This window comes from Anopheles nili, chromosome 3, assembly GCF_943737925.1.
Source record: "Anopheles nili chromosome 3, idAnoNiliSN_F5_01, whole genome shotgun sequence".
NCBI classification, from domain to species: domain Eukaryota; kingdom Metazoa; phylum Arthropoda; class Insecta; order Diptera; family Culicidae; genus Anopheles; species Anopheles nili.
This window is the reverse complement of record NC_071292.1, coordinates 5,214,962-5,240,592: the sequence shown is the minus strand read 5'-3', so window position 1 is coordinate 5,240,592 and position 25,631 is coordinate 5,214,962. Positions and strand designations below refer to the sequence as shown.

Sequence of the window (25,631 nt, the reverse complement as noted above, 5' to 3'; positions counted from 1 at the left end):
ACATCGGTACGGAGCGTGGAAAACTTCCCATCCCGGGGTCGGTGGTGTTCTAGCGAATCAGCAAAAACCAAAGCAACCGGATTAAGCTTGAGCAGATTTTCGTTGCAAACCCGTTGAGGGTTTGGGGTGTTTCTGAGTCCGTCTTTTTTTTTCGCTTCTCTTCCTACGCCACGATTTTATTTCTTTAACTGGCGAAGAAAATTCCCCCGATTCTCGTTTGCTCGCGGGTTCGAGTACGGGCGAGCTCGGAGGGGACGATTTTCAATTAACGCTGGGTACACTTTCTGCTGATCTGTTGCATTAATTTCTTGTTTATGCCAACGATTAAATGCAAAGTCCTGTTACTGCTCGCTTCATTCCGGCTCACCGCTACCATCCCGGTGATGCTTTGCTGCCCCTGGGTGGTTCGCCCCTAATCCCCTGCCAAGCCCGGCATTTCCACTCGCTTTTCTTTCGCGGGTGCTCGCGCGCTTTTCCACGCTCACATTGCATGGATTGGATCGGACCGGTTCCGAGCCGGGAGCGGTTCTTATTATTGCGCCATGATTGTGGTATTTAGCGATAAGGGTCCGTCGTCTGCCCGCCACACGGAGCTGCGTTTGCCGAATGACAACGGCAAAGCCCGCAACTAAAACCCACCCGAAAGCCACCGAATGGCCGCCTCCGTCTTAGTGGGCAAATTGCCGTTTGAAGTGCGACTGCACACCAGCTATCCTGGCCTGCATTCAAGCCTCCGATGGTGTGGGATTGCTTTTCCTGAGCTTTGCGTTCTCGGGTTTTCTCTCGACTGGCGTACGAAACGGCCATCAAACGGGCGGATTAGATCCGAAGCAGAGAGAGAGAGATAGAGTACGTGAAACCGGCTTTTGCGTGCTGGAACTAGCGTCAAAAGAAATAGTGACGCCCCATGGGTGCTGATACGCAATCCGCCCAGCGTCTTAGTGCAATTATACGCTCCATTTCACGGGTGCGCCATTTCCAAGCGTCACATGTGGCGTCGGCTTGCGTTGAAGTGTTGAGACGTTTTCTTTCGTTCACTCTAGTCGCGTCAATTTTGCGCCCGTTTGTGGGGGATTTTCCGCCGATTAACGGATCGTGCTCCGTGTCCACATGGGTGTGGTGTGTCGCAAATGCGTGTCAAAATGTGTCACCTTCGCAAACGGGGCCCAGTTCGATGATCGATCGGTGACGAAAAAGAACGCAACTGTCACCGGCAGATGTGGTGGTCGAGAGGCACCGGTCGATTTATTCTAAAATCAGCCCTACTCCGTGACCGGAAAAACGGCCCACCTACTGATGGCACTGGGTGTGGGCTGTGGCCAGGACTGTGGCCTTATAAATTGCGCCACTTACTTCTAATGGAAGAGAAAATTTTCTTTGCTCCACCCGCCTGGAGCGCGTATTTATCATCCTAGCAGGACACTTCCGTTACGCCGAATGAAAATTCATTGAATGGAAGCGAGCGGACGGAACCGACCGAGACGAAGAGGTCTCCGGGAAACGCTCCCACTGTCATCGAAGGACGTTCTCCGTCCTGGAACCAGGATAAGAAACGATCCGCACGCCATTCCCCTGCTTTTGCCACTTGTTTAAAAACCTTCGTTTAAGCTTTCCGATTTCGATAACTGCAGCAAAATTATTTATCTCCTCGCAGACGCATAAATTTCCATTAGCCGGAAATAATCATTTATCTTCGGAAACTTCTCGTGCCACGCACGCGTACCGATGGAAAGGCAAAAGCCCACCGAGCCTCGCCACAGGTTGCGCCCTGAGATGGCTCAAATGGAGGGTTTTTCCAAGAGTAACCAAGAATGTGCTTCTCGTTGGTTGAAGTGCTCCATCAGCTGGAGCTTTCGTTTCGTTTTCGAAATGAGTAAATCGGTTGTATCCCAAAAACCGGCACTCCATCGAATGTTGCAGATGACCAGCATCCGAATTTATTTGCAAGTCAATCGGCAACGGCTCGGGGACGGTGATTAATTTCTTGCTCTCTGTTGTCCCCAGCTCAAAACGGACGTAAACCTGTAGAAGCAATCTCATGTATGCGTCCATCAGGATGCTCCATCGGCTGGAACTGGACTCACGATGCAGCCCGAGTGCATCACCACGATGGGCTGGTGCATCCAAATGGTGCTCTCGTGTCGTCTCATTGTGCCATGCGGAACGTTACATCGGTCCCATGCGCTCAACCGAACACATTCGAAAAGTAATAATTATACATTCCGCTGGAGTGGAAAATCACTTGTCATATCTTTCAAAACAGCTTAATTGCTCTGCATATTCATTAATCCACCCAGCGCCCAGCTTCGGGTTGATACAAACGCGTTGGCCCAATGTAACGTCACAAGCGATCGCCAAACCAAAACCAGGAACTCCAGCGAACCGTGCGAACCGATGCCGGGCTGCCCATTTCGGGCGTTCGTGCAGTGTGGTGAAATGTTGCATACGCACTTAATGATTGCAGTGGGAAAGTGGACCATCGGCGCCCCGATTTCCCGGTGCTGTCCAGTGCGAATTCAATTTAGTGTAATGTTTTTAAAGCAGCACACATACAGCACACCCATAGGGCACGCCGATAATCCGTCGGTGGCAGGACATCCCACGGAGCTGCTTCCGGTCGGGTGCGCTCGTTCAGGACTCCCTGGACCACGCACGGGTTCGCAATCTTGACAGCGGCAGAATTTACAGTCTCCAGTCCCTTCGTACCGGCATGCGGTCCGTAACCGTTCTCATAATCTTAAATCATGCGCTTCGTTTGACCTCCCGAGGCGACGACCTGGGTTGGTCATGGCGTCGGGATGTCGGAACGGGGGCAAGCGACATCATCCTTCATCGCCATGCGTAGACTGACCGAGATCGGGGCTCGTTCGAGGACGGATTAGCAGATGCAACTGCAGCTCCATCGAACGATGCAAACGGCCGCTCGGTCGACCGTGACGCGTGTGTTCGCACGGCATAATGAAACTAATCTTACTAGATCATTCCAGCTGTCAGACCGGGCTCAGCCCGTGGACTGTTCCGATTCGGATTTGGAGTCACTCCGCCGCAACGGGGACGTTCACGGTTGATTATAATTACGTTGCCGACTGTTGCCGAGGCGATGTGCTTCATGGCTGCACGATAAAGCTTCTGGCGATGCACTTGAAACGTCCGAAATTGGGAGCAGCCTTAAGCCGAAGCAAAGATTTTCTCTCACCGAATTGCTGCTTCATTTGTGTCCGATTTGGTCGTGGGGGGGAGGTCGTTTTTGTTCCACACCTGCTAGTGTTGGATTATTCAATAAAATTTTATTTGACATTTTCTCTCACATTCTCTCTCTTATTTTCTGTCGTGTTTCCTTCCAGAGGCTTATCGATGCACTTAGCCGCTGTTCCGGGGATCAAGCTCTGGCCCAGCAGAAGATTTTGGAGACCGAAATCGATTTGTTAGCATTTGTCGTTTCAGCCTGCTCGTTCGGTGTCCTTTTATCTCCGTTCTACCGAGGACACGCTTCGTTCTCGGTGGAATTGAAGCGACGGCACAAACGAAACCGTGCCACTGTTTGCTTCTGCAATTTTCCACACGTCGCTTGCGGAGAACGCAGGTCACGATGTTTTTTAGTTGTGTTTTAAACTCTTGCCGACATTCATGCAGCTTCACTCCCTCAACCGATCTCGATCGATCGCACCTCGCTTGTAGTGATTTGCCTGTGAAGCGATCGTCACTCGCTACTTTTGCTTTCGCGATCGAAAAAATCCCATTTTTCATTACCCACTTGCGGGTTTTCTTTTTCCAAACCACCACTCGAAATTCGCTCCTTCGAAGTGGGTTCAAATGATGTTCCACTGACATGTAGGCTGGAAAACTACATCGATTGTCTGTCCCGCAGTTCAACCAACGCAGAATGAACGAAAACGTTCCACCGCGTGTTTTTTTTTGGTTTGTTTTCCACCGTGCGTTCTAACAAATGGACACCATTCGCAGCGAGCAAGGTTCCGTTTTGTTCGAATCCTTAAACCCACAACCAACCCCGTTTTGAAGCTAATCTGAGCGGGCGAGTTATTCATTGCTTCATTTCGCAGCGGAATGCACACCGACCGAGGTGCACCGAGTGGTGAAACAAATTCTTTGCAAGAGCCCAAATTAGCTTTAGCGCTTTTTTTCTGACTGTGTGACGCTCGCGAGTGCGAACAGGACGCAGCAGCTGCGGGCGATAGAAAAATTACACTTGTAAGTCCGTTACTTATATGTTTGTGTGCTGCTACGTGCGCTTTCCGTGCGCTTTTAGACGGTCGCAGGTCCGACGGTTTGCTACTATCGATCCCAAACCGGAACGCCCGGTGCGAGCAGGAGCACCCCCTTTTCGGCTGCGCCTTATTTATGAACGGGATTTGCTTCCACGCGGATGAGCATATTTCGAGCTCTGGTTCATATTTTCACGACTTACACCGTGCTGGCGGTTGGAGTGCCTTCCAGCGTCGGTGGCATATGTTCCGTGGTTCCAAAAAGGTTGCACGTTGCGTCGTTTCACAGGACGACACCCGGTTAGTAACGTGTAGAAGGGGGCCTTTTTCATTCCTTTCGCTGCTCAGCAACACCCTTAGGAAGCGCTTTGGTGAGTGAGCCTTGAAACAGGACTGCTATCACACGGGTACGTGAGCTAACCGGACGGAAAATAAATTCAATTTCATCCCACACTGACCAGCGCTTGGAGCCACGTTTTGATTGATCATTTAGCAAGCAAAAGTGCCCAGATACCTCGAGAGAAAGAGAGAGAGAGAGAGAGAGAAAGAGAGACACGATGCTGATGGCATCCGCGCCAAAGGATTGAACTTAATTGGGGGGAGACTCCAACTAGTGGACAATCGCGCACGGTATGCGCTTGACCGCGGGTAATTGAATTAACATAAAGAAACCACCCTCAAGAAGCCACCGGCGAACGAAATGGTGTGCCAGCACTATTTTCCGCTCCAGTTGTCCGCGCGCGTTCGCAAAATGGGATGGTCCATTTACCGTCACAAATGCCACTCGAATGCAACGCGCCCCGGTCGCCATTGTGAGGGCGGCCATTCTGCACACAAACGGAGCAGAAGCGACGGTGCCCACGAGGGGACAAATTTAAAACTTGATTTTGTCGCCGTAAAATCTAGCATGCGCCCGCTGCAGCACCCGTGTCCATTGTGATGGCGTCGTTATGGTGCAGTTTTATTGCACCAATGGTCGTTCTGCGGATGTAAGCGCTTTCGGAGAAGCGACCGTTTCATGAACTGGAAGCTAAATTTACTGCTCGAACCGTCGGGTGTCCTTTGCCCTCCACAACCGCACCGTGTGAGTACGCGAGAAGCAAATACGGACTGTAGCTAGTGAAAGAAAAAATATCCCTCAATATTCAATACTTTGTAAATGTGTGGCGTTTCATTAAAATAACGCCACTCGGATCATGCGTCCGCCCGAGACTCCAGCCAGCAGTTGGCAGATAAACGCTTCTCGTTATTTGAATTGCTTCAACTTTAACATCACCGCAGTTACCCATCGCCAGTGCTTCTCCGAGGCATCCGCTTCTGTACGTTGTCCTGCCACATTATGCAGCAGACGGTGAACTTCCAGCGGGCGGACAAAACGAACGAACGGACGGACCAAAACGGGGTTCCTTTCGGGATGGTGATCTGCATCTGGCGAGCGACTCGAGCGGGCACCGGGCGTTTGCATCACTTCATTTGGAGTTTCAGTTTTCTGCTACATTTATTCAATTACGCGCCCAATGAGTGAAAATAAAATCCCTCAGTCCACAGTCTGCGGCAGTGGCACTCGTCCGTTTGGCATCTTTTCGTGGGATGAAGCTCCCGGCGTCGGTGAAGCGCAACACTTGGCTGACGTTGGAGCGATGGGCGATGGGCGATGGGTGTTTTTCTTCGGTGAAAAATCAATTTTTCGCCAATGGGTTTAATTAGCATTGCCGTTGGCTTTCCGGACGCCCGTGGCACGTGCGATAAATGATCATGCCTTCGATAATGGGTCACTCGTCGTCGTCGTCGTCGTCGTCAAGTTAATATCAATTGTCGCGGGTCAAGGTGATGCTGGCTAAATTTGCAACTTAAGGATACACAATCGACTAGATCGGGCACCAAAGAGCACTGTCCGTAAGAAATCGATCAATTCATTGACTCGTACGAAATCCATAAGCCGCGTACACCAGGGCAAATCTTCTCCAACGCGTGCTTGCGTGCACATAAATTTGAATAGAATGCGCATCCGTTAGCTGTGGAATTGGGGTTGATTAAAAATCGGCAACCTCATCGCTCGCACCCCAATTTCACTGTTCCGGTAAGTTATTTCCCATCCTTTTCGGTTGTTCTGCGGCTCAAAAAGTGAGTTGAATTGAGCCCCGCCATGATGTATGTGCCGTGAAAATTGATAATGCGGGACGATTTATCGCCGACAAGAGAGTGCTGTGGTCTCGTTCGTCCTTCTATTAATTACCCTTTCTCTTCCGTCCTCCTTCCTAACTCCTACTCGTCGAACTAAAGCGATGCTAAATGTTCGATAAATCTAGTGCGATCGTGCGCGATCGCGTCGTCCGTGAGATGGGATGGGCCCCTTTTTGAGAATGCAAAAACCCAGTCTAGATGCGATAAATTAGCCCGCCGTCTTGACGACGATTGAAACAATGGTTTCGGCACCCAGCTTTTAACCCACACCCCGTCCGGGGAAAGAATCATAGCAAGGATTTGCGTCGGCAGCCATTTCTTAAGCCGCACCAGGAGCCTCCATCAGGCGTCCGTGTCCGGGTGCGTGAGATATTTCAATTCCCGCATTTGAGCCACGCTTGTTGCCACCGTCTCAAATTTGGCGTTCCGTTCACGTTCATTCGCGACTCGTCAGCAGAACGAACCGGTGGATTCCACCGGCCAGGGTGGCAAGATCGGAATCGGAAGTAATTGATGGCCTCGAAATATTTTTCCCCCGGAACAACCGCGTTTCGGGAGCCCATCCGTTGCCGTTTGTGCAGCGATTTTCCCAACTTCCGGTAGTCCACATCCTTCGACCAAGCGGGAGAGGGAGTGTGCGGGAATCGGGAACGGATTTGCGTCCGGTTATTTAGTGGAAAGGCGAAGGGCTGTTGCTCGCGCGCGCGTGTGTGTGTGTGTTTGGGAGGGTTTTTTTTCGCATTTCCACTTACAACTAGGACAATGGCGGAGAAAGGGAATGAAGCACACGAGCAATCGGGTTTTCATTCGGAAGAAACGAACGGTTGCGGGAATGAGTTTATCCTTTCTATTCCGATTCCACTTCACTAGCACAATCCGAGATAAATCACATTTCCACCGAGCGCGCTCACTGACATTAATATAAATTTCAACGATTTTGCATTCCCGCCGGAAGACGGTTGGTTGTGTGGTGTGAATGAGGGTTGGAGGATGGGGGTGGGGGGGGGGGGAGAGTGGCTCGAACAACAACAACAGGCATACCACGGCGCGTCTCTTCCGTTCCACGGTGTGCCGAGGACATTCGACTTCGAACCGGGCGGGAAATGGAGTTTCAGAACAATTCCCCGAACTCGTTCGCACATGCTTCCAGAGGGTTGGGGGATAAAGTTGGGTGGACGCGCATCCACCCACCCTTTCCAATCCACCCTCTTCGCTGAACGGAAGTCGAACGTTTGGAAAATGTTTTCCACAAAGCTTCGCCGACGGTGCCACAAGAGAAACAGCTCTATTATGGAGGGCGTCGAAATCAGAAAGGGATGCGAGAGGCAAAAAAAAAAAATAAATAGTAAATACACAACAGAACCGAACCACGATTGCAGTTTCATCGGGCGAGCAAATGGTGACCGCGCCGTTGAGGGGTGACCGAGACAATAAAATGTATAGATTTCGGCACATTAATAAAACTCAAAATAAGATACCAAGCCGGTTGGCCAGCGGATCGTTGGAAGCCGTAGTCTGGGTGGTCAAGTGAACGTACTGCTTTGTAGGACAATGGCAAAAGCCACCTTGTTGTGCTTCTGCTGCTGTAAAAGCGCGAAATGAAGCACACTATGAGGCTGTGAGTGTGTGCATCAATTTCATCTCTTTTTTTTATCGGCCAGTTGAAACGACCCAACGTCGCATGCAACGCAAGTCGGTCCTGTGACAGATGTTCGATTGCCATGGCAACGCAGTGATGGCAGGGTTCGTTTAAAATTTCACCAGCCTGTTTCGGGGACAAAGCCGCCAGTCAGCCGCAGTAACAGAGCAGAGTAGTCACTGGAAGGCAGCTGGAAAGTGAGCTAAACCTGCGTATTCCATTTCGGGGAACTATTTTCCCATTTCTGGCCACACTCTGCGGTGATTTTGCAATAGCTTTGCCAGTTTCGCCTTGAGCCGTAACCGAGCGTTTCATCCAGCGAGAGCGAGAAAGACGGACACAAAGAGAAACAACGAGTGAACGAGAGAGAGAGAGAGAGAGAGACAGTTCAATTTGGGTAAATAACAAATAGAAGGATATTTGTTTCGGTCCTTTCGTTTTTGAGACAATGAATGAGAATTTCCCATTTTCTCATCTCCCGTCTCCACCCGGCGGGGGTGGTGTGAGGATTCAAAGGGGATGATGAGGGGCCACTCCGGTGTCAGATCACAACGACCAATCCGAACCCCGACCGAGGATGCTACCGAAAATGAGTCGTTTTGGATTCGAAATTGATTTGAATTGTCTCCGATCCTTCCCAGACCGTGGCGGTTCTGCTGCGAGTTGCGCCTCGTAAGCCCGTGGGTCGAGTTGGACGCTTGGCGAAGAAAATGGCGAACGTGTGCGTGTGTCTGTGTGTGTGTGTGTGTGTGTGTGTGTGTGTGTGTGTGTGTGTGTGTGTGAGCACTACAGAGAAAGCAGAGGAGGGAGGATTTTATTGGAATTTCGAAACGATTCCTGTGGCTTTCGCCCGGGCGCCACCGGGAATATGGGAAACGGCACAGCTGGCGAATGTTGGTCCGGGTCCGCCTGTAAATATCGTCCGCCCGGTCGGCCAGTGTCGGTAGTTTTCTCGAAAATTATGTGTTAATTTTCGTCCCCACTGCGATGATAGAGTGGAGGCGAAATGAGTTCCATTGAGCGAGGCGAGCCGGGCCCGAAACAATGGCTAGCATATGCTGACATCCTGATGACTCCGGGGTAGTGTTGGCACGGTGCACGAGGCAACCGGAAAACCAATCGAGGCGCGCACGTAAACCCGTCTGTAGAGCTTGCACCGGGTGACCGCGTAAGGTGGCGAGGGCGTAAGGGTTGAATTTATGAAACGAAAATTGGACCACAGCTAATAGCCGAACGTAAATCGATCTGGTCCCGGTGTTGGCTGGACCACTCCTGGTCGGTAGCGTTGAGGGTTTTTTTTTGCCAGCGGGAAGCAGATGACAGATCGTCCCACAGTCGTTGGGGTGAGAAAAGGGTGCTTGTTTGGGACCGTCTTGTGTTACAGTTTTTGGTGCTTTATTTGCTGAAAACTATCGCTTCCAAACGCATGCATTGTGTAGCCGTTTTTTTTTGTTGGAAAGTGGTGCATTTTCGTGCAAGCTTTCCTAATTTCTAAATGATCAAAATGGCACCTGAGATCCTGTGCGCCATAGATCCTTTTTTGACTTGGTAAGATTTATTTCGCCTCCACCTTCAAGAATGCCTCACAGAAAGCAAGGTGTTTTGCGTGCTTTGATATTCCACTCAACGCCTTGCTGGAAGCTGCGCCTCTTCAATTGCGTTACATCGGTTCCAGTAGCAGTGCCGTTGTTTTAAACCTCTACCGTAATCGTCAAATGCGAACCGGTAAAAGCGCATATTGCATTAAAAATGCAACCGGCGCAGGAAGCACAACAACGTGAACAAGAACCCGTCGCGAGATTCCGCTCCGATACGAACGAAACGAAACATCAAACGACACGAAGCATGGCGGAGCGATTTCGTCCCACTTTTCGACTCTGGTCAAACAAACCGCAAAACCCATCATTACGTCTGTGGGGCACGAAAGTAAAAGGGCACTCCAGCGAAGGGCGGCTGCAGGACGAAAGCGCAGCCGTGGCGTGGAAACTGCTCGATAATACCGGAAAGAAATGCAAAGCAAACATGCACCACTTTTGCGCGTGGCTTTCCATTTCGTCAAAAGCGCTCTTGCGTTCCGCTTTCACGGGGGATGCGTTTTCGGGACACGGCAAAGAGATTTTCCCATTTTCCACCGCCCTCGCGTGTGCTTCTTCCGCTACAGCCCATTCACTCAGTCGCCGGCATTCCCGGCGTGGCTGCTGCTTTTCGTCGTTTCGTCTCGCTTTCTTTCTCGCTCCCATTCTCTCTCTCTCTCTCTCTCTCTCTCTCGGTCAGATGCTTCCTGTGTGTAAGCTGGAAGGCTCTGTTTTTTGTGTTTGTTCGTTCCGTTCAAAATTTATGCTAACAAATCCGCATACCTTTCAGCCGGCGCTCGCTGTCATTGAGGCGAGCATCTTAACGACACACTCGGGCGCATAAACGCCCTTCAAGACACGGCCGCATCCGGCCCTCTGGAAGTGCTAGGGGGGGAGGGGGGAGAGGGGAGAGCAAGCTACCAAGGTGAGTGGGAGGGAGTGAAAGTAAAATTTTCATCCCCGAGCTCCGGCACCGGTGGCCGCCGTGTTTGTGGCATTCAAAAGATGGATTATGCTCCGTAATGAAATGCAGCTACCATTTCGCCAAGGTGTTGTACGGGTCGTCGTGTTCGTGTGTGTGTGTGTGTGGAAGGAGTGGGATGGTTTGTGCCGCTTTTAAGCTGCGAACCCGGGGCGACATCCCACAATACCCATTTCGAGTGGCGGGCCTCGCACGAGCACCGGATGGAAAGGCCCAGGCCTTGCATGATAAAAATCTTAATAATTTAAGCATGTTCATCTTGGTCAAAGGGACCGGCGATACTAAAAAGAATCTGGTGACGGTGGGTGGAGGTGGCAGTGGAAGCGCAGGAGGAGGTCGCATTTCCCGCAGGCTGTTGTTCCATCGGGCGGCGTTGGCGGCAAACTCGAGCCAACCGGAGATGCTATTCCGGGGCGCATTAATAAACCAATGAAGGGTGAAGTCTTGAGCCGTTCGCTGGAACCGCGCGCAAGTAATTTGCGGGCCCACACGTGCATTATTCGGTGGCACGGATGCCCGGGCGACGTCACACGAGATACTAATGACTTTTCGAGGCTTCCCTGGGTGACCCAGGTGGGTGGATTGAAACGAACGCGAAACCGGGTTATTCTTCGCGACCACAACCGGTAACGCCATAAACTAACCTTGAGCAACAGCACACAAACACACATTCTAAGCGGCTCCATAGAAACAAGCGCTTGACAAACAACCACGCAGTAGGCGTGGACATACTTCACTGCAGGGAAAGCATTCAGGCGCCCAACCAACGGGTTGTTTTGTGTCGAAAACACTTGTCACCGAGAGCGGCGAATGTTTCCCGTAATAATAACGAGTGCCGCCGCTTTGGGTCGGAAAATTCCTAATTAAAAGCAATGTGTCAGGTGCTCGTCGTAATTGCACTGCAACGAGCCTGCGAGTTCTGTCGATTTGTGTGACAGAGATTGGCTCCATGCAACAAACCCGTATCCTTTTCTTTTTATTTTTCTCTGGTATGTGTGTAATTGGGTTACAAGGGATGCTGCACCCTCATCAATCTGGTTGCTTTTTGAACCGCGTCTTGCTCTCCTAAAAAACAACCCTAAAGCACGAACACGTTCCGTACGTAGGAGGCAAAGATATTGAAAAGAAAATTAGTGCTCCCGCTTCTGGATGCTTTTCCACTTCACATCCGTCCGGTTGAGACTCCTGGGGGTTTTTCCGCTCCATAGCGTGTCCTCGCACCCACGCCATCGCTGCGAGAAATGTTTAATTTCTGAACCATTGTTTCCGACGCTGCGCTTCATTACCATTGCTCTATGATCGTCATTAAATATTTCTCGCTAGCTCCGGCAACACTAAACGAGTGGTGGCTGCAACCTCGAGCGTCGTGCGGCAAAGGAAAAACTGCATCAATTTAAACTCGTCCCCCAATGCCAGGGAACAGCCGTAGCTACCCGAACGGGGTGGGTGGAAAAATCCGGCAAAAAAAGGAGCACACAAAAAATGCGCGCGGAAATCACTCCGAGACAGCGAACAGCTTTGACTTCAGCTGGTACAGCCGGGTTGCGCTGGCCTTCTCATTATCATAAATATTTCTCTCCGGTCTTTACCCAACTTTTCTCACCCTACTTGGGTCCCTTTTTGGGTCGGGGCAGGAACGGCACCAGCGTGAAAGTGGCCACGAAGTTCCATTACACCGGACCGGGGGAGAAAAATCATTTCAATCCCAACTCCAGCACTGTCCCGGCCGCGATCCTGGCGGGTTCTTGCTGGCACGGAAACGATTCACGTACCCAGCCCCGACGATCATTGTCGGAGGCCGATGCGAACGGCACGATGCGGAGGCCGTGCAGTGGTGGTTGTGAGCCTGAGGGACAGTTGGGAAAAGTTTTCCCTATTCTTTCGCATTTATTTTCCCGCCTGTTTTCCGGGTTCTTAACGATTCATTTTCTCGTGATAAAACAAAATTCGTTTTGATCTCAAACTTCCCCGGTGCAACGGAACTGCATTGTTGGATGGCTGGGCCGGAGTGGAAATTTCACTCTTGGGAAAATCATCGCCAAAGCTCGCTGCCGTTGCACCGGAAACGCGGTGGTACTTTCCCGTCCCCGGACGATAGCACTTCGGTGGGCGGTGGAATTCAGTTCGGTCGGAATTGGGTCCACTTTCCTGGCGATTACTTTGGCACGGTTTTCCGGTGCACTCGATGGATCGCTCAAATATCCTGCCAAAGTTGCTGCTCTTCCGCACGGGCCGCGGTCCGCTGCATAAGTAATCCGGAATGGCCGCCCGCAACCACCGACGGCAAAACGACGTTATCAAGCGGATTAAGTTGACGCCATTCTCGGTAGCCGGAGAGGAGAAAAACGCCTCTTTCAACACCGATAAAAGCCCACGCTCGGTGGGGCGAATTATTTGGTGAATCCTAAATCTTTCCCCGATGCCGTGCACGACTCAATTGTTTGAAGTTGGAATTTAATTAAATTTTTATTTGAGTTTTTCCAGCGCCAGCATTCGATTGCAGTGGTCTCGGAGCTATCGAGGCCACAACCCGGACACTCTCGGATGCCTGGTTGGGCTTGATTGCATTGCGATAGCGATGACACTATCGAGAGGAAGTGAAAGACTCCGGAAGCTTCTTCCGAGTGCGCTGGTTGCAGTAGCGTGACCCGGAATTAAACGGTGTAAATAAAGGAAATTCGGATCGGAGAAAGACCGATCACTCGAGCCGGCTCCGGTTGAGGTGGGCACGATTGGTTTACAGCTCTCGGCTGCCTGCAATGCATCCGAAATTGAAGATGCACTTTGCGCTTCGGAGCGTGATTGAAAGGAAAAACCGGCACTCCATTGCATTCCCGAGCTCGGTGATACGTCACATTTACGAGCGTGCTCTGAACGCGATGCCAGCGAAGCGAACCATTACACGGGTGAGCCAAGAAATGCACTTTCCTCCCTCCGTCAGTCGTCATTATTGCATCAATTGATTTGGCTTATGCACGTTTAATTCATAATGCAATGCGCATCCTGCTCGGTTGCCCCTAATGGAGCCGTCATTTCGAACCATTTCCTCCCCGGTGCTTCGGTTCGGTGCTTCATTTGCATAATTGTGAATTGCAATCGCATAATGAATGTGCAACTGCATTCCATCGATCGACCGCACTCTCCATCGGGCCGAAATATTGAAGTCAAAATGGGATTTTGGCCGACGCATGGCATGCTGTGGTAAAGTAATCAAACACCATCTGGTTTCCAATTTCGTTTTTTTTTTGGCTTCAATTCTCTCTGATGTTCACTGCTGGGGAGGTTGTCGTAAAGTGTGTGGGCCGATTTTCGACACAAGCACTTGCCTGTTGCACTTACCTTGTCAAATTCTGGAAAAGCCCCACCCCCATCAAGTGTCTTTCATAAACAAAAGAGCGCCAGCAACAGACACAAAGGCTTTCAACCTAATTAAAGTGCCTCTCGGCGAGACAATGTGTTTCGCAGATTGCCTATCTTCTGGCGCTTACCACATTCAGCTCCGATGTCTCGACGCCGTGGTAAAGCTCTTCACTCCGACTGCCTTTTCTTTGGAACCAAACAAGAGAAATACACTACACGCCTGCAGTACCAGCAATTCCCTGTAAAAATGTAGTTTGTTTTTTATTTTTTTACTAGCTCTCCATTTGCATTCATCCTTCGATGAAGATGAAGATCGAGCACTCGTGCCAGCGGGCGGACAATCAACGAGTCGGAGACGGCCACCCACCAAACCGACACATCCACCCGGTCGTTCATTTCGATCCGTTTCCATGATCTGTCACGTTTTGCGGATGATTTTGACGAGTGACGATGAAGGCGACCATTTTGCGTCCGTCCAGCTGCTGCACTTTAAGGATTGAGTAAAGCTATGGTAAAAAGCTATGCTAAGCTATGGATGGTAAAGCTTTTGACATGCTTCTAGCGTGTAGCTTAGGTTTCCTGCGAACGGAGAGCTTGTTTCATCTGTGTTTCATCTTTCCCACACAACCACACAATGCACTGGTAGTGCGCAGCGGTAAATTAATTTCATCATCCGTGGAAGGTTTGGAAAATAGATATCGAAACTTAGCTCTTTTTTTCTGTTGCCCGATAGATTAACCAAACGATGGCTAGTTTGCTGCAGCCGGTGTAATTAAGCAACGAAAACGAAAATTCAATCCCCACCAATCGCCAAACGCATTCATGTATGCTACAGCCCGTACGATGTTTCGATAAAATAGAAAATGCACCGCACGTGTAGCCTTGCCATTTTTCCTGACCGTCGTGGCCACTCGACCACGATCCGGTTGAGCAGCAGCATTGCGCTCGTCAAACGATGCGCGGAAATTAATTCACCCATGCTATCATATTTTGACCCCTGTCTCCTTACTCAGGGGCAAAAGCCTGTTATCACTAAAAAAACGGTGTTGGAAAACAGCCCATCAAAACACATCGTCTTTTACGGTTGTTTTGGTGGTGTTTTTGGGGTGAGAGCGAGTTTTCCAATCGAGCTTTCGAATTGCACAACGCAAAACATTCAATCCCGCTCGGGTCCAGAAAACTCATCACCTGTCCTCGGTCGGTTCCAAGGATGGAGCGTCCCTTTTTGGGTGCTTTTTTCCTGGTCCTGGATTCGGGGAAAAGGACACGAAATCACAGCAAACCCAAGCTGAGAGACCTTGCGGCTGCAATACTTTGTAATTTCGATCGGAATGAAAGATACATGAAATTATCTCGTTCGTTCGTGGTTTGCCATTCTCATTTTCATTTTGACACAAACCCCCCGGCTCCCAGAAGGGTCGTGGCCCCGGTCAGATGAGCGCCGGTCGGACTGCATCGGTCCGACTGCCGGATTCACTTGCGTCCCTCGTGACGCCGCTGCGAGGGCATGTTTGAATTTGTTTGCATTTCGAGACTCGTGTACCGGACCCGGGATGGCCGGAGTTGTTTTCCGTCGCTGCGACTGCCGTTGGCCAGGGACAAAACCGGCTGCAGCTCAGCAGGAAGAGCCCGTTGGGTTGTAGAGTGGTGTTTTCTCATTTCGAAATGTTGTATCCAATTTGGGGGCCAGTGGGCCGTACGCTTGGCTGTTGGAGAGAGCGGAGAAAAAGAATGAAATAAGCAAATTTCTAAGCACCAATTGCTGCCTTGCTGCCATCCGAGCACACCGAGCACCGAATCCGGTTCGGTGGGATGTAAATTGAGCATGAAAGCAGTTGTACAATTTGTAGCACCACTTCCCGTGAAAGTCACAGTCACAAAACCCGGGCTTGGAAGGGCGGTTTGTGGTTCCCATCCTTTCCGGCCGAGTCACGGATCGTTGCCGTAGAACTTCGGGGAGGAGTCGCCTGGTCGCCACCGGAACTGCATGATGCACCCTGTCCGGTTGAGTATCCTTCCTCGGAGGCGCTTGGTTGCGTTAACCAGATTGCACCGGCGGCCATCTCCCAGCATCTTTATGTAATGAGTAATATAATTTGTACCGATGTAGAATCGGATCCGTAAGAAAGCAACCGACGAATCAACGCTAAATCATGGCCACCGGGAACCGAGCAGCACCCAAAAAGGGCCATCTTCTTTCCACTTAACCAAAACGGTGCGGCTTAACCAAAAGGGAACGAGTTCGGTTTCGAAAAGCGGCAACTACAGAAAAGGATAACGAGTGCAGCGTGTTTTGTTTTCCCTTTTTTATTTTACTCTTCACGAGTCGCTTCCACATGATCGCCCCACATGATAGGACGGGGCAGTTGCATCCATTTTTAATTTCCGTTTCATAATTAGTTTTGTGTGCTTTCCGTTCGAGAGCTTTCACCGCCACGCGGCTAACCGGTGCTGGAGTGGTTCAAACAGTTTGAAAATCCCTTCTGCAAAATGCGTTGCAAAAAACTGAACCAAACAGCCACAAAATACACCCTAAGGGGAAAAGTTTCGTCTTTTCGCTTACAGATAACAGATAACGTCCATTGGGGGAGTTCCATGGTGGGTTTGTTTTTGCGAGCCAATCCACCTCGTATGGTCCGTGACCTTGGAAGACCGGACTTGAGCTTAGAGTTCCGTGGTGTCCCTGCGAAACGTGCCGTGTGTTGTGACCCTATGCACTCTCGATGGAACAGACCTGCATGTTTAGGTACACGAGGAGTCAACACTTGGTTGTTTGTCCGTTGCCAGCCAGTTCCAAAAACGAAACCGAGAGCCGTTTCGATGGCTGAGGTCGGCGAAAACCAACACACAACATGACACGTAACCTTCTGGGCTGAAAGGCTACACTGCAGGGGTGATATGTTTCACGGCTGAATGGATCGAGTCCCATACATTCCTCCGTTAATTGACGTTAAGGAAAGGGAAAACAATAAACTAACAACCCTACATTAACACCCAGCCAAACAGTGTCTGTGCCGCGTTCGATTACACCATTCGATTGCAGCGAGCTGACTGACGGTCGGTTATTAACGCCGCTCGCTCGAACGAACCCATCGCCACAAATGGGCTGATTAGCGATAGCCGCTCGATAACGTTTTCAAACCGATAGGCATCTCGCGGAATGAAACAAGATTACAAGCTTTCCTCAAAAACCCGCACCGAGGCTACCATCGACGAATGCAAATCAATCGGCATGTAAGCAAATTCTTTGCTTTCCGTTTCAATTGCCTTCATCAGTTGTGCGCCTGAGCTCGACAATGGGAAAGGCACTCAACCAGGATACACCGGGGAGATAGGACAAACCAAGAGTCCTTGATAGGCCGGAACACACGACCGTGTCGTAACACGAACGAATGTCATCGATATTGGCCTCGCGAAGCATTCCATCAATGCGGGACGAATGTCGTTTCCGGGTTCCTTCCCGGGGTTTGCTGCATCCTGATTACCGTGGCACAGGAAGTCATTAGGGATCCTCGAGGCTGCCACTCGTCCTTTGACCGAGCCATCAAAAGCTGGAGGGCCAAACGGAACGCCAAACGGAACCACCGAACCGACAAACGGGCATTGAATGGGCTGCGTTCGAATACCGGGAGATGTTTCCCGGGGGCTCTCAGGATCCTGGCATCCGCTTGGAGTTGTCCTCAGCTGCCTGCACGGCTCGAGCCTCGTAATTGATCCAAGCATTCGCTATTGCTACAATAAATGTTTTGTGAACATATCATTCCATCTTGGGCCGGATCGGTAAGGACGCGCAGACGGTAGATTGTCATTCCCAGGATACCCACTGGTGGTCCTTTGTGAGCACGTGTGCGCGTATGTGTGTGTGTGATGGTGTGTCAGGTGCAGCTGAATGCAGGATGCAGCCAACACACACACACACACCGGTTGACGGAAGCAGTCGGCACCATTCGGTGCCAAATCTGCATCGGCGCTCATCTCCTCTCCGATCGTGGGCTTCGTGGGATGAAGGATGAGACGTTTCTCCGAAGCAGACGTGAGTTATTTTAATGATAATTTTCAACCGTATCCATATCCGCCTCCACCCATCCCACGCGACCAACAACGATCCCTATCCAAAGCACAGCCTCACTGAAGAATTATCCCCCGGAGAACCAAAGGCACTGGGCATGGTTGGCTGGGAGGTTTCTTCTGATGCGCAATAACAATACACCGGCACCGGGCTGAGTTCGTCCTTTCGTCCTCACGATAGCTGGCGGGAGGATCGAGACGAACCGAAGCTGGCCCCGGTCTCGTTAGCTGCTCCGGTGCTCGTTGCGCCGCAATCAAATGGGACGTAAATTTATGTCACCCCCAGAGGATTTTGTTACAGAATTATGCAGTTACATGCACCCACCGGGCGGTGTCAACAGCAGGTATGATACGTCACATCGCAACGACACAAAAGCTTTTCGCCCTTCCCGAACTCGAGTGCGGGTGAGATGGGTTGGATGCGAAATAAATATAACACATTGCTGGCACAAAACGAACAGATGGAAGATGGACCTTCGCAGAATGACGCAGACTGACAAATGGGGGCCGAATATTTCAGCAACATTGTTGTCCATTTTTTGTGGCGTTCTAAAATGCGTCAACAAACTTCACCGATTGTCCAAACACTCGAACCTAATAATGGCTAATGCATTTGGGTGCCCATGCAGCAAAAGAAGGATGGCACTCGCAAGGACCAATTTGTAGTGCCAATAAGTTTTCTGCCATCTTCGTTTGCATCTTCAATGGGGCTTTTTGAGCAGTGTTTTTAAGAAAAGCTTCTTTTTTATTTTCCTTCTCTCTCTCTCTCTCTCTCTCACTCTCTCTCTCTCTGTCTCTAGTTATTGTGTTTCTTCAAGTTGCATGAAGTTGCATGAAAGTTTTCCAGAAAGTCGAACAAACCGTTCAAAGTGCAACGTGTTTCCTCGGTCAGAACACACAGCTCGGAGTTTGTCTTGATTAGCCTTTGTGCGCTATTGGCTCCTGGAACACAAGGATACCCGATAAGAATTCCGGTTGAACACGATCCCACTCCACCGGCAGATGATTCCCAGAATTCGTAGCACATGCAGCATCGTTCGAACCAGCTCACCCCATTTCTGTAAGCGCTCGGCAATTGTTAATTCTTGATTCTTGGCGCCTCTGGCCCGGACTGGGGCTCGCATTAGTAATCAAAACTCGCTCACAACTCACTCGCCCACCCGCTGTTGAACGTAATTTCGTTCCTACCTCCGAAAGGGGGTCGACGTACTCGGTGCCGTGCCGGAGATGATAATTTCGTTAAAATATTAGCTTCACCGTACCGCTGGCGGAAAAGCCGAGCCCACTCAAGAGAAAGAGAAAGAGAGAGAGAGTGAGAGAGAGTGAGATCTCGAAGAGAACGCCGGTCCGGAAGAACAAGTTCCTTGGGCTCCGGGAACGGAAGAAGATAACAGCATGTAAACATAATCATTTGCATGTCATGGATCAAATCCAACGCTGGGGCAGATAGGCGCCCGAGGGCATAATGTACGCACAAGCTAGGGCCAAAGTGCCGAACGGAACGAGGCAAAAGGTCGCCGGATGCGGCGTAGGTCGTTCATCACACATACGCACATACACGCCCACCCACCCAAAGTGCAATATGTGTTCATGCGTAGATGTATGCTCGAGGTGTGGCGATGCGCACGAATTGGCTCGAACGCACCTAAAAGTGCACGTAACGCCTTGAAGAAGGCGCCGGAACGATCGAGCAAGCAAAATGGCACGTGTGACCGGTGGATGGCCTTGTCCGTCGTCCAGGGGTCACTGCATCGACGATTAGAGGATGTGGAAATTGTTACCATTTCTTTCCCGGCTGATCGCCGCGTTGAAGGAAATCCGCCTCAAAATCCGCTCCTGAAAAGTGTCGCTGTACAGTTTGATTTTATTTATACGTCTTAATATGTTACACGATTACAATACTTATGTCGAAGATGTACAAGAGCGCGATTTGAAGTAGGTCAGCTGCTCATAGGGCTTACAGGTGAACGGGACCGACATCGTTCCCCGGATGCGGATGATTTACGACGTGAAATTTCCACCCAGGCAGCTGCAGCGTCCTTCAGGAAGGTTCTCGTTCGCGTGTCTGCGATAAAAACGCAGCAGAAGTGATCGACTCCATGTCCGATGCAGGAAGTAACCCGATCCATACACATTGGTGGCGTCCTAGTAGCTAGTGTCTTTACAGATGATCTGTCTGTTGGTTGTTGGTCCTCATGAGTGACCTCGATGCACTGATTGGCGTTGCAACGATGCTGTAACTGATGTCGAGAACGACCCTACGGATCGTCCTTTCACTCGTAAAGGGACCTAATGGGTCGAACCGTTCAGCTTGAGCTGTCGTCTTGCGCAACCCACCACAAAGTTCATTGGATCTTCTGCTTTTCTGGCGATCGAGTTCGACCGATCGCGTCAATTGCACTCGCGAGCCGTGCAATCAACCTTCTTAGGACGAAATAAACCCCAGCCAGGATTGCCACCAGTAGTAGAAGACCGGCAGCGAACACATCATAATAGTGGTACACCAGGAAAGGCATGTGAGCAGCTGGATAACGATAGTGTTCGACACCACCGTGCCGGATCACATACTCAGTCCACCAGACGGCTTTCTCTACGGGGCGCATAGGCTGATCGCGCACTAGACGACCCAATCGAGCCACGTTGCGTCTATACCTGTGGGTTGAACAAAAAACAAAAGCACCATACCGTCGGGTTATGATTACGGACACATTTAAGCTCGAGATCCCGGTACCTACCGCTTATTGCTGGCCACATCCATGATGCTTTCGCGTAGCGCCTCCACAGTCAGCCGTTCCATCCACACGGACCGGCCAATCCCGCGCTCGACCACCTTGTCCGCGTTGCCGAACTGGTCAAAGTTGAACGGTATCACCACGAGCGGAACGTGTCGGTCTATTGCCTCCTCCATCGACTGCTGGCCGCCCTGCATGACAAACACTCTCACCTTCGGATGCGCTGTAAGGGTTTTGGGGCAGGCAATGCAAACAAAACAAAAATGAAATAATAAACGAGAAAAATTACCACGTGTTGATTTGGTTTTTCAGCGCCCAGATGCGCCATCCAGCCACCGAGGTCACTGAAAGCCACGTGATGTGCGCCAGACCAAAACTAATGTCCAGCGAGGTACATACGAAAAGCCACACAGGGCCCTTTTAACGCATCTAGAAAGCCGTGGTAACCAAGGCAACGGCGAAATTGGTGGCCGTTTGGATTTTCGGATGTGTGTGTGTTGGTTCGTTTTCCTTTTCAAATTTGGAGCCCTGCCCAGTATCAGACCCATTTGTCATTGAATTAACTGCCCCTTGGAATAAAAAGGCGGCAGATTGGAAATTCAGACCAACTTTGATCTCTCGAGGAGGCTCCGTTTGGAGGCTGAAAAACATCTCATCCTGCACGAGTCGCCACGAAAATCTGCTCACCTATCAAGGTCTCGAGGCGCGATGGCAATGAATTTAATGGAGCTCGAATATGTCAACTGAGGCAGGAACTGGTGTCGAACGGCGCTGCAACACTGCGCGATATCGCGACCGATGCGATAGCACACAAAATGAATCGCACATATTTGCGCATTCTGCGCCAAAAAGGCGCAACGGTACAAGGCTGCGTGGAAAAAAAAACCACAACCTAACTCGCCTGCGGTGCATCTACGGCAAACCTGTTTGGATCCGGGGGCGTTCTTCGCCTTCTAGTGACATCTTCGCGTGAACTTGACTTCTTTCCTGGCTTCGATCGTCTCCCCGGTAAAGCACACCACAAAAAATGCGCCAAATCTGCATCTCAAATGAAACGCAGAAGGATGCAGATTGCGTAACGCGAACCAAAATCGCAAGCATTCCATCGACCTCTCCAACGAAGGAACCACGCGGCTTTCACAGAACTGCGCGCGCGCGCATCTACGCGGAGGCTGTTGCAGCGCACCCCGGCAAAGAACGCTTGTTTAGAAAACCTGTTTTCGGTCTCCAGTGTGACCGATATCTCATTACGGGCGTCGTGACTCAACTGGCGATAACAAAGTGGCTGGGGGAATTTAGGCAGCTCTGACAGTGCCATGTGTCGCCGACAAACATCGATCTCGATCTTGTTCGGTGGACCTGGGGTCGCAAACAATTGAACTCGAGAGGGCTTTGTCCCGCAACCGCTGGAGTGGATTATGAAATGACGACTTTGGACGTTGCCCCACTAGGTCAATGGTGTGACTTCGAGAGCACCACCCAGGAGACTTAGACGGCTAGATCTACGTCGGACGAGAAATGGCACAAGCATCCATCGTGCAATGTGACACCCAAATTCGGCTGAAGGTCGCGTAGTTTTCGGAGGATGTCACTGTTGGGTTTGATTAATGGTGCCAATAAGCCCGCAACGCTTACGCTGTCGCGTTGATCAACCAACAGGCAAGATTAGTGGATAGCGATTAAGCCATCGATCATACGCCACCGATGGGTATGGCTCGGTTCACGGCAAAAGCTATCTTTGGCAAAACCGGGCCCGGTTTACGAACGCGTCAAAAATCGCGTCCCCGGGGTATCACCCTGACGTCAAAGTAGGTTTACAAACTGTCGCCAGAAATACCCAGAATTCGATCCTGGATCAATGGCCCACATTCGGTCGGCAAATAGATCGCGATGACATGCTACTTTGCGGTTCTATCCCCATTCTGTCATCGCCAATTTGCATCTTGTTTGGTTTGCGAGCGTGAGACGGCCATGGTGCGAATTGAAAGCTTCAACACGAGTTCGGCCTACTCTACGAGCAACGTGCTAGAGAAATGTCCGCTAGTAACCATTGACAACGGCCCAACAGTGGTGGGAGAAGAACATGCAAGTCCACCTCGTACAGTTTGTTACCACGATTTTGGGCACATTTTTTGTGACAGCTTCTATGCTTCCAGGTGGATGGTGAGCGATGCTCCCAATCCTTTTTATGAACGACCTTGAAAAAACGGACGAACATAAACCACCCACTTGTCAAACGAGCGAGCAGCACTCTCGTGGCTCACAAGAAGAAGGTTCAAGTCCGTTTTTTATGTGAATCTGGTAATGCGCATTTGCTTTTAAGTACCAATTAAAAGCATGCGGCCCTATCTTGGACATTTGATTAACTAATCCTTAAGCTCCCTGCTGAGCAAAAACAAAAAATGCTCGCAAAATGGTCAACGACTCCCTGGCGCATTTAAAATGGTAGCTCTTTCGCAGTGTCGCGCCTCGCTCACGCGTTATAATTAAGTATGCAAAAAAAATCCATTAACCACCTGCGACCCGTGTGCTGTAGCTGTAGCCTGATTCGTAACGACGTCCTTCGCATATTCATGGGCGCCATCCATTTATCCACCCGCCGTTGCCAAGCCAGCCAAATGACGCCATATCGGGCCCTATTATTGCGAATTCCGTCACTGACCGAAGTGCGAGACATCTCAGGTCCAGGTGTGAACATCGGATGCAGTGCAAACACCGTGTTGGCACGTTAGTAGACAAAACACTTCCCTTCCAGGAATTTTGAGAACTAAACATACTCCCACGCACCACACAAGCACTCACCTAGCAGATCCTGCTGTGGAAGCCATCGTTCCATCCGAATATTCGCAGTACCGTTGAGGTCTAGATCACCATCGTGCTTCCACAGGACATCGTACGGGAGCGATCGGAACACCTCAAGGAACAGGTTGATGTTGCGCTGGTTCAGCGAGTCACTGCGGATGAGCGTTCCCAGGCTAAAGTACACAACACCGTTCTCAGACCGATCGAGGTACATCTGCAGATCCGTTGGCAACGGTTGAGGTGGCCGGATGTGTAGGAATCCAAGCTGAATCGCGTTAGGCAGGATCGGTCTCACATATCCTAAGCTAGGTGCTGCATTCACCATCAGGAAGTCGATCCGACGCATCAGTTCCCACGAGCGCGTCATATTGCCACCAAAATTGTGCTCGATCATGCGATCGAACACGGCGAAATCGGTCGGCAGGATGTGGTACTGAATGACCAAGTTCGACACAACGGCCACCACACGTTGGAAGAAGTTAAGATCGCGTGTAAACTTGTGGTTCATCTCAGGATGTGCGACCACATTCATCACGTTCCCGATCGCTTCGTGGCACATTCCCATCGAGTCGATCGAGCTGATGCCGATCATGGGAGCGTTAAACAGCTCCGCAAACGCGTACATCGGCGTGAACTGGTAGAACTCCACGATCACCGCATCAAAGTGCTCTCCGCGGCTGTGGATCAGCGCCTGCACGGCTGGATGCGCCAGTTCCGCTTCCAGGAAAAGCCTTGTCACCTTACGCAGCTGGGCCGCGATCTGGTAAAAATTCATATCTCGCTGCTTCATGTCCACCACGTCCAGGTGCTCCTGTACGATCCGATACGCGTAGCTCCAATCGATCACGGTCACGTTCGGATGTCCGATCGCAAAGGGATCTGTCGTCATGATCGTTAGCTCGTGGCCTCGCTCGATAAGGCCCTCCATGAACGCCCGGTACACGATCTGGTGACTACGGGCCGGTGACGGGAAAATGGCCAGCACCCTAGCACCCTCGGCTAAGGGCGGCATTTCCACCGATAACACAAACGCCACCAGCCCCACGATCACACCCTTGCTCAACATCGATCACCTTCTGCAGTGTCCTTGAACTCGAAGGAACTGTTTTTTTTTTCTTGCTCCTTGCGGCTAAGGACTCGCCAAAGACCACCGACTTGCTCGCGCACACACAAACGCACGCACACACGTACGCACTTTCACACACACCCACCCACCCACACAAACTCTCGCTTTTACTGAATTTCGAATCCCAGAAAGGATACCGGTGTTGGCCGAACGTCGTCCCTAACCTAGCGCTGCGCGGAGCGACCGTCGTTCAACTAAAAGATGCGTCTAGCGATCGTGACGGTTTTATATGGTGGACCGATCGCGCCTTCCACGCCTTCGTCGCCCGAGGGCCTCGTGACAACCCGCAACGTGCTCGATCACTATTACGCCAAACGCGGCACACGACCGACCCAGCGCCGTGTGATGGTGTTGATTTTTTTCACTACTTTTTCTCTCACCGGCTAGACCACATCTCGCGGGTGCTGGGAATGGCGCGCTATCACTGGCGAGTTGGGGCGCGAAAGGTGGTTTGTTTTTGGAAGCATTTTGCGGAGGCACTTTAGATAATCCTGATGGTCGGGAAGCGAACAAACGGATGACCGGATCGCCCATAATTATCTCATCTGTTGAGCAATTTCAGCGAAGGTTGTACGGCCCACGTGCCAAATGGGTAGAAAAATCGCATACACGCCACTCCTCGCTGATAGTCGGTGCTTTGTCATATGTTGCTAAATCGTTGCGTTTCGGTTGAACTCCACCCCGAGCGCAGGATGAAGAGACAAATCGCCTGCAAACGCTGTAGACGCGATGGACTTTCGGAGCCCTGCGTTCGTGCGCCGGCAAACATCTTAATCGTTCGACACAAGATTGACACTATCAATCGTTGGCGATAATATCGTACCTCAACGTTGATGTTGGTCCGGGGTTCACCACATGAAAGTGGCGTTTGCCAGTGGGTGTGTGGGCTGATAAATGGCCCCTTTCTTTGAGGGCGCTTACGCGACGCTCGCTGCTAATTG

General features: G+C 50.9%; 1 protein-coding gene across 1 annotated transcript; it reads right to left on the bottom strand.

Annotated features, from left to right (window-relative positions):
* Nucleotides 1–20,761: 20,761 nt before the first annotated feature.
* Nucleotides 20,762–24,630, bottom strand: LOC128725316 (UDP-glucosyltransferase 2-like). Its single transcript, XM_053819049.1, has 2 exons — nt 23,565–24,630; nt 20,762–20,985 (listed from the first exon to the last, which is right to left on the bottom strand). The coding sequence occupies exons 1-2, from the start codon at nt 24,628–24,630 to the stop codon at nt 20,762–20,764; spliced, it is 1,290 nt and encodes a 429-aa protein (XP_053675024.1).
* Nucleotides 24,631–25,631: the final 1,001 nt, after the last annotated feature.

Bases quoted from the DNA above. Each gene is read 5' to 3' on its own strand.
- LOC128725316 (XM_053819049.1), bottom strand. From the start codon at position 24,630: ATGTTGAGCAAGGGTGTGATCGTGGGGCTGGTGGCGTTTGTGTTATCG. The intron at 20,986-23,564 runs GTGAGTGCTTGT...AAACCCTTACAG, and splicing joins TCCACAGCAGGATCTGCTAG to CGCATCCGAAGGTGAGAGTG.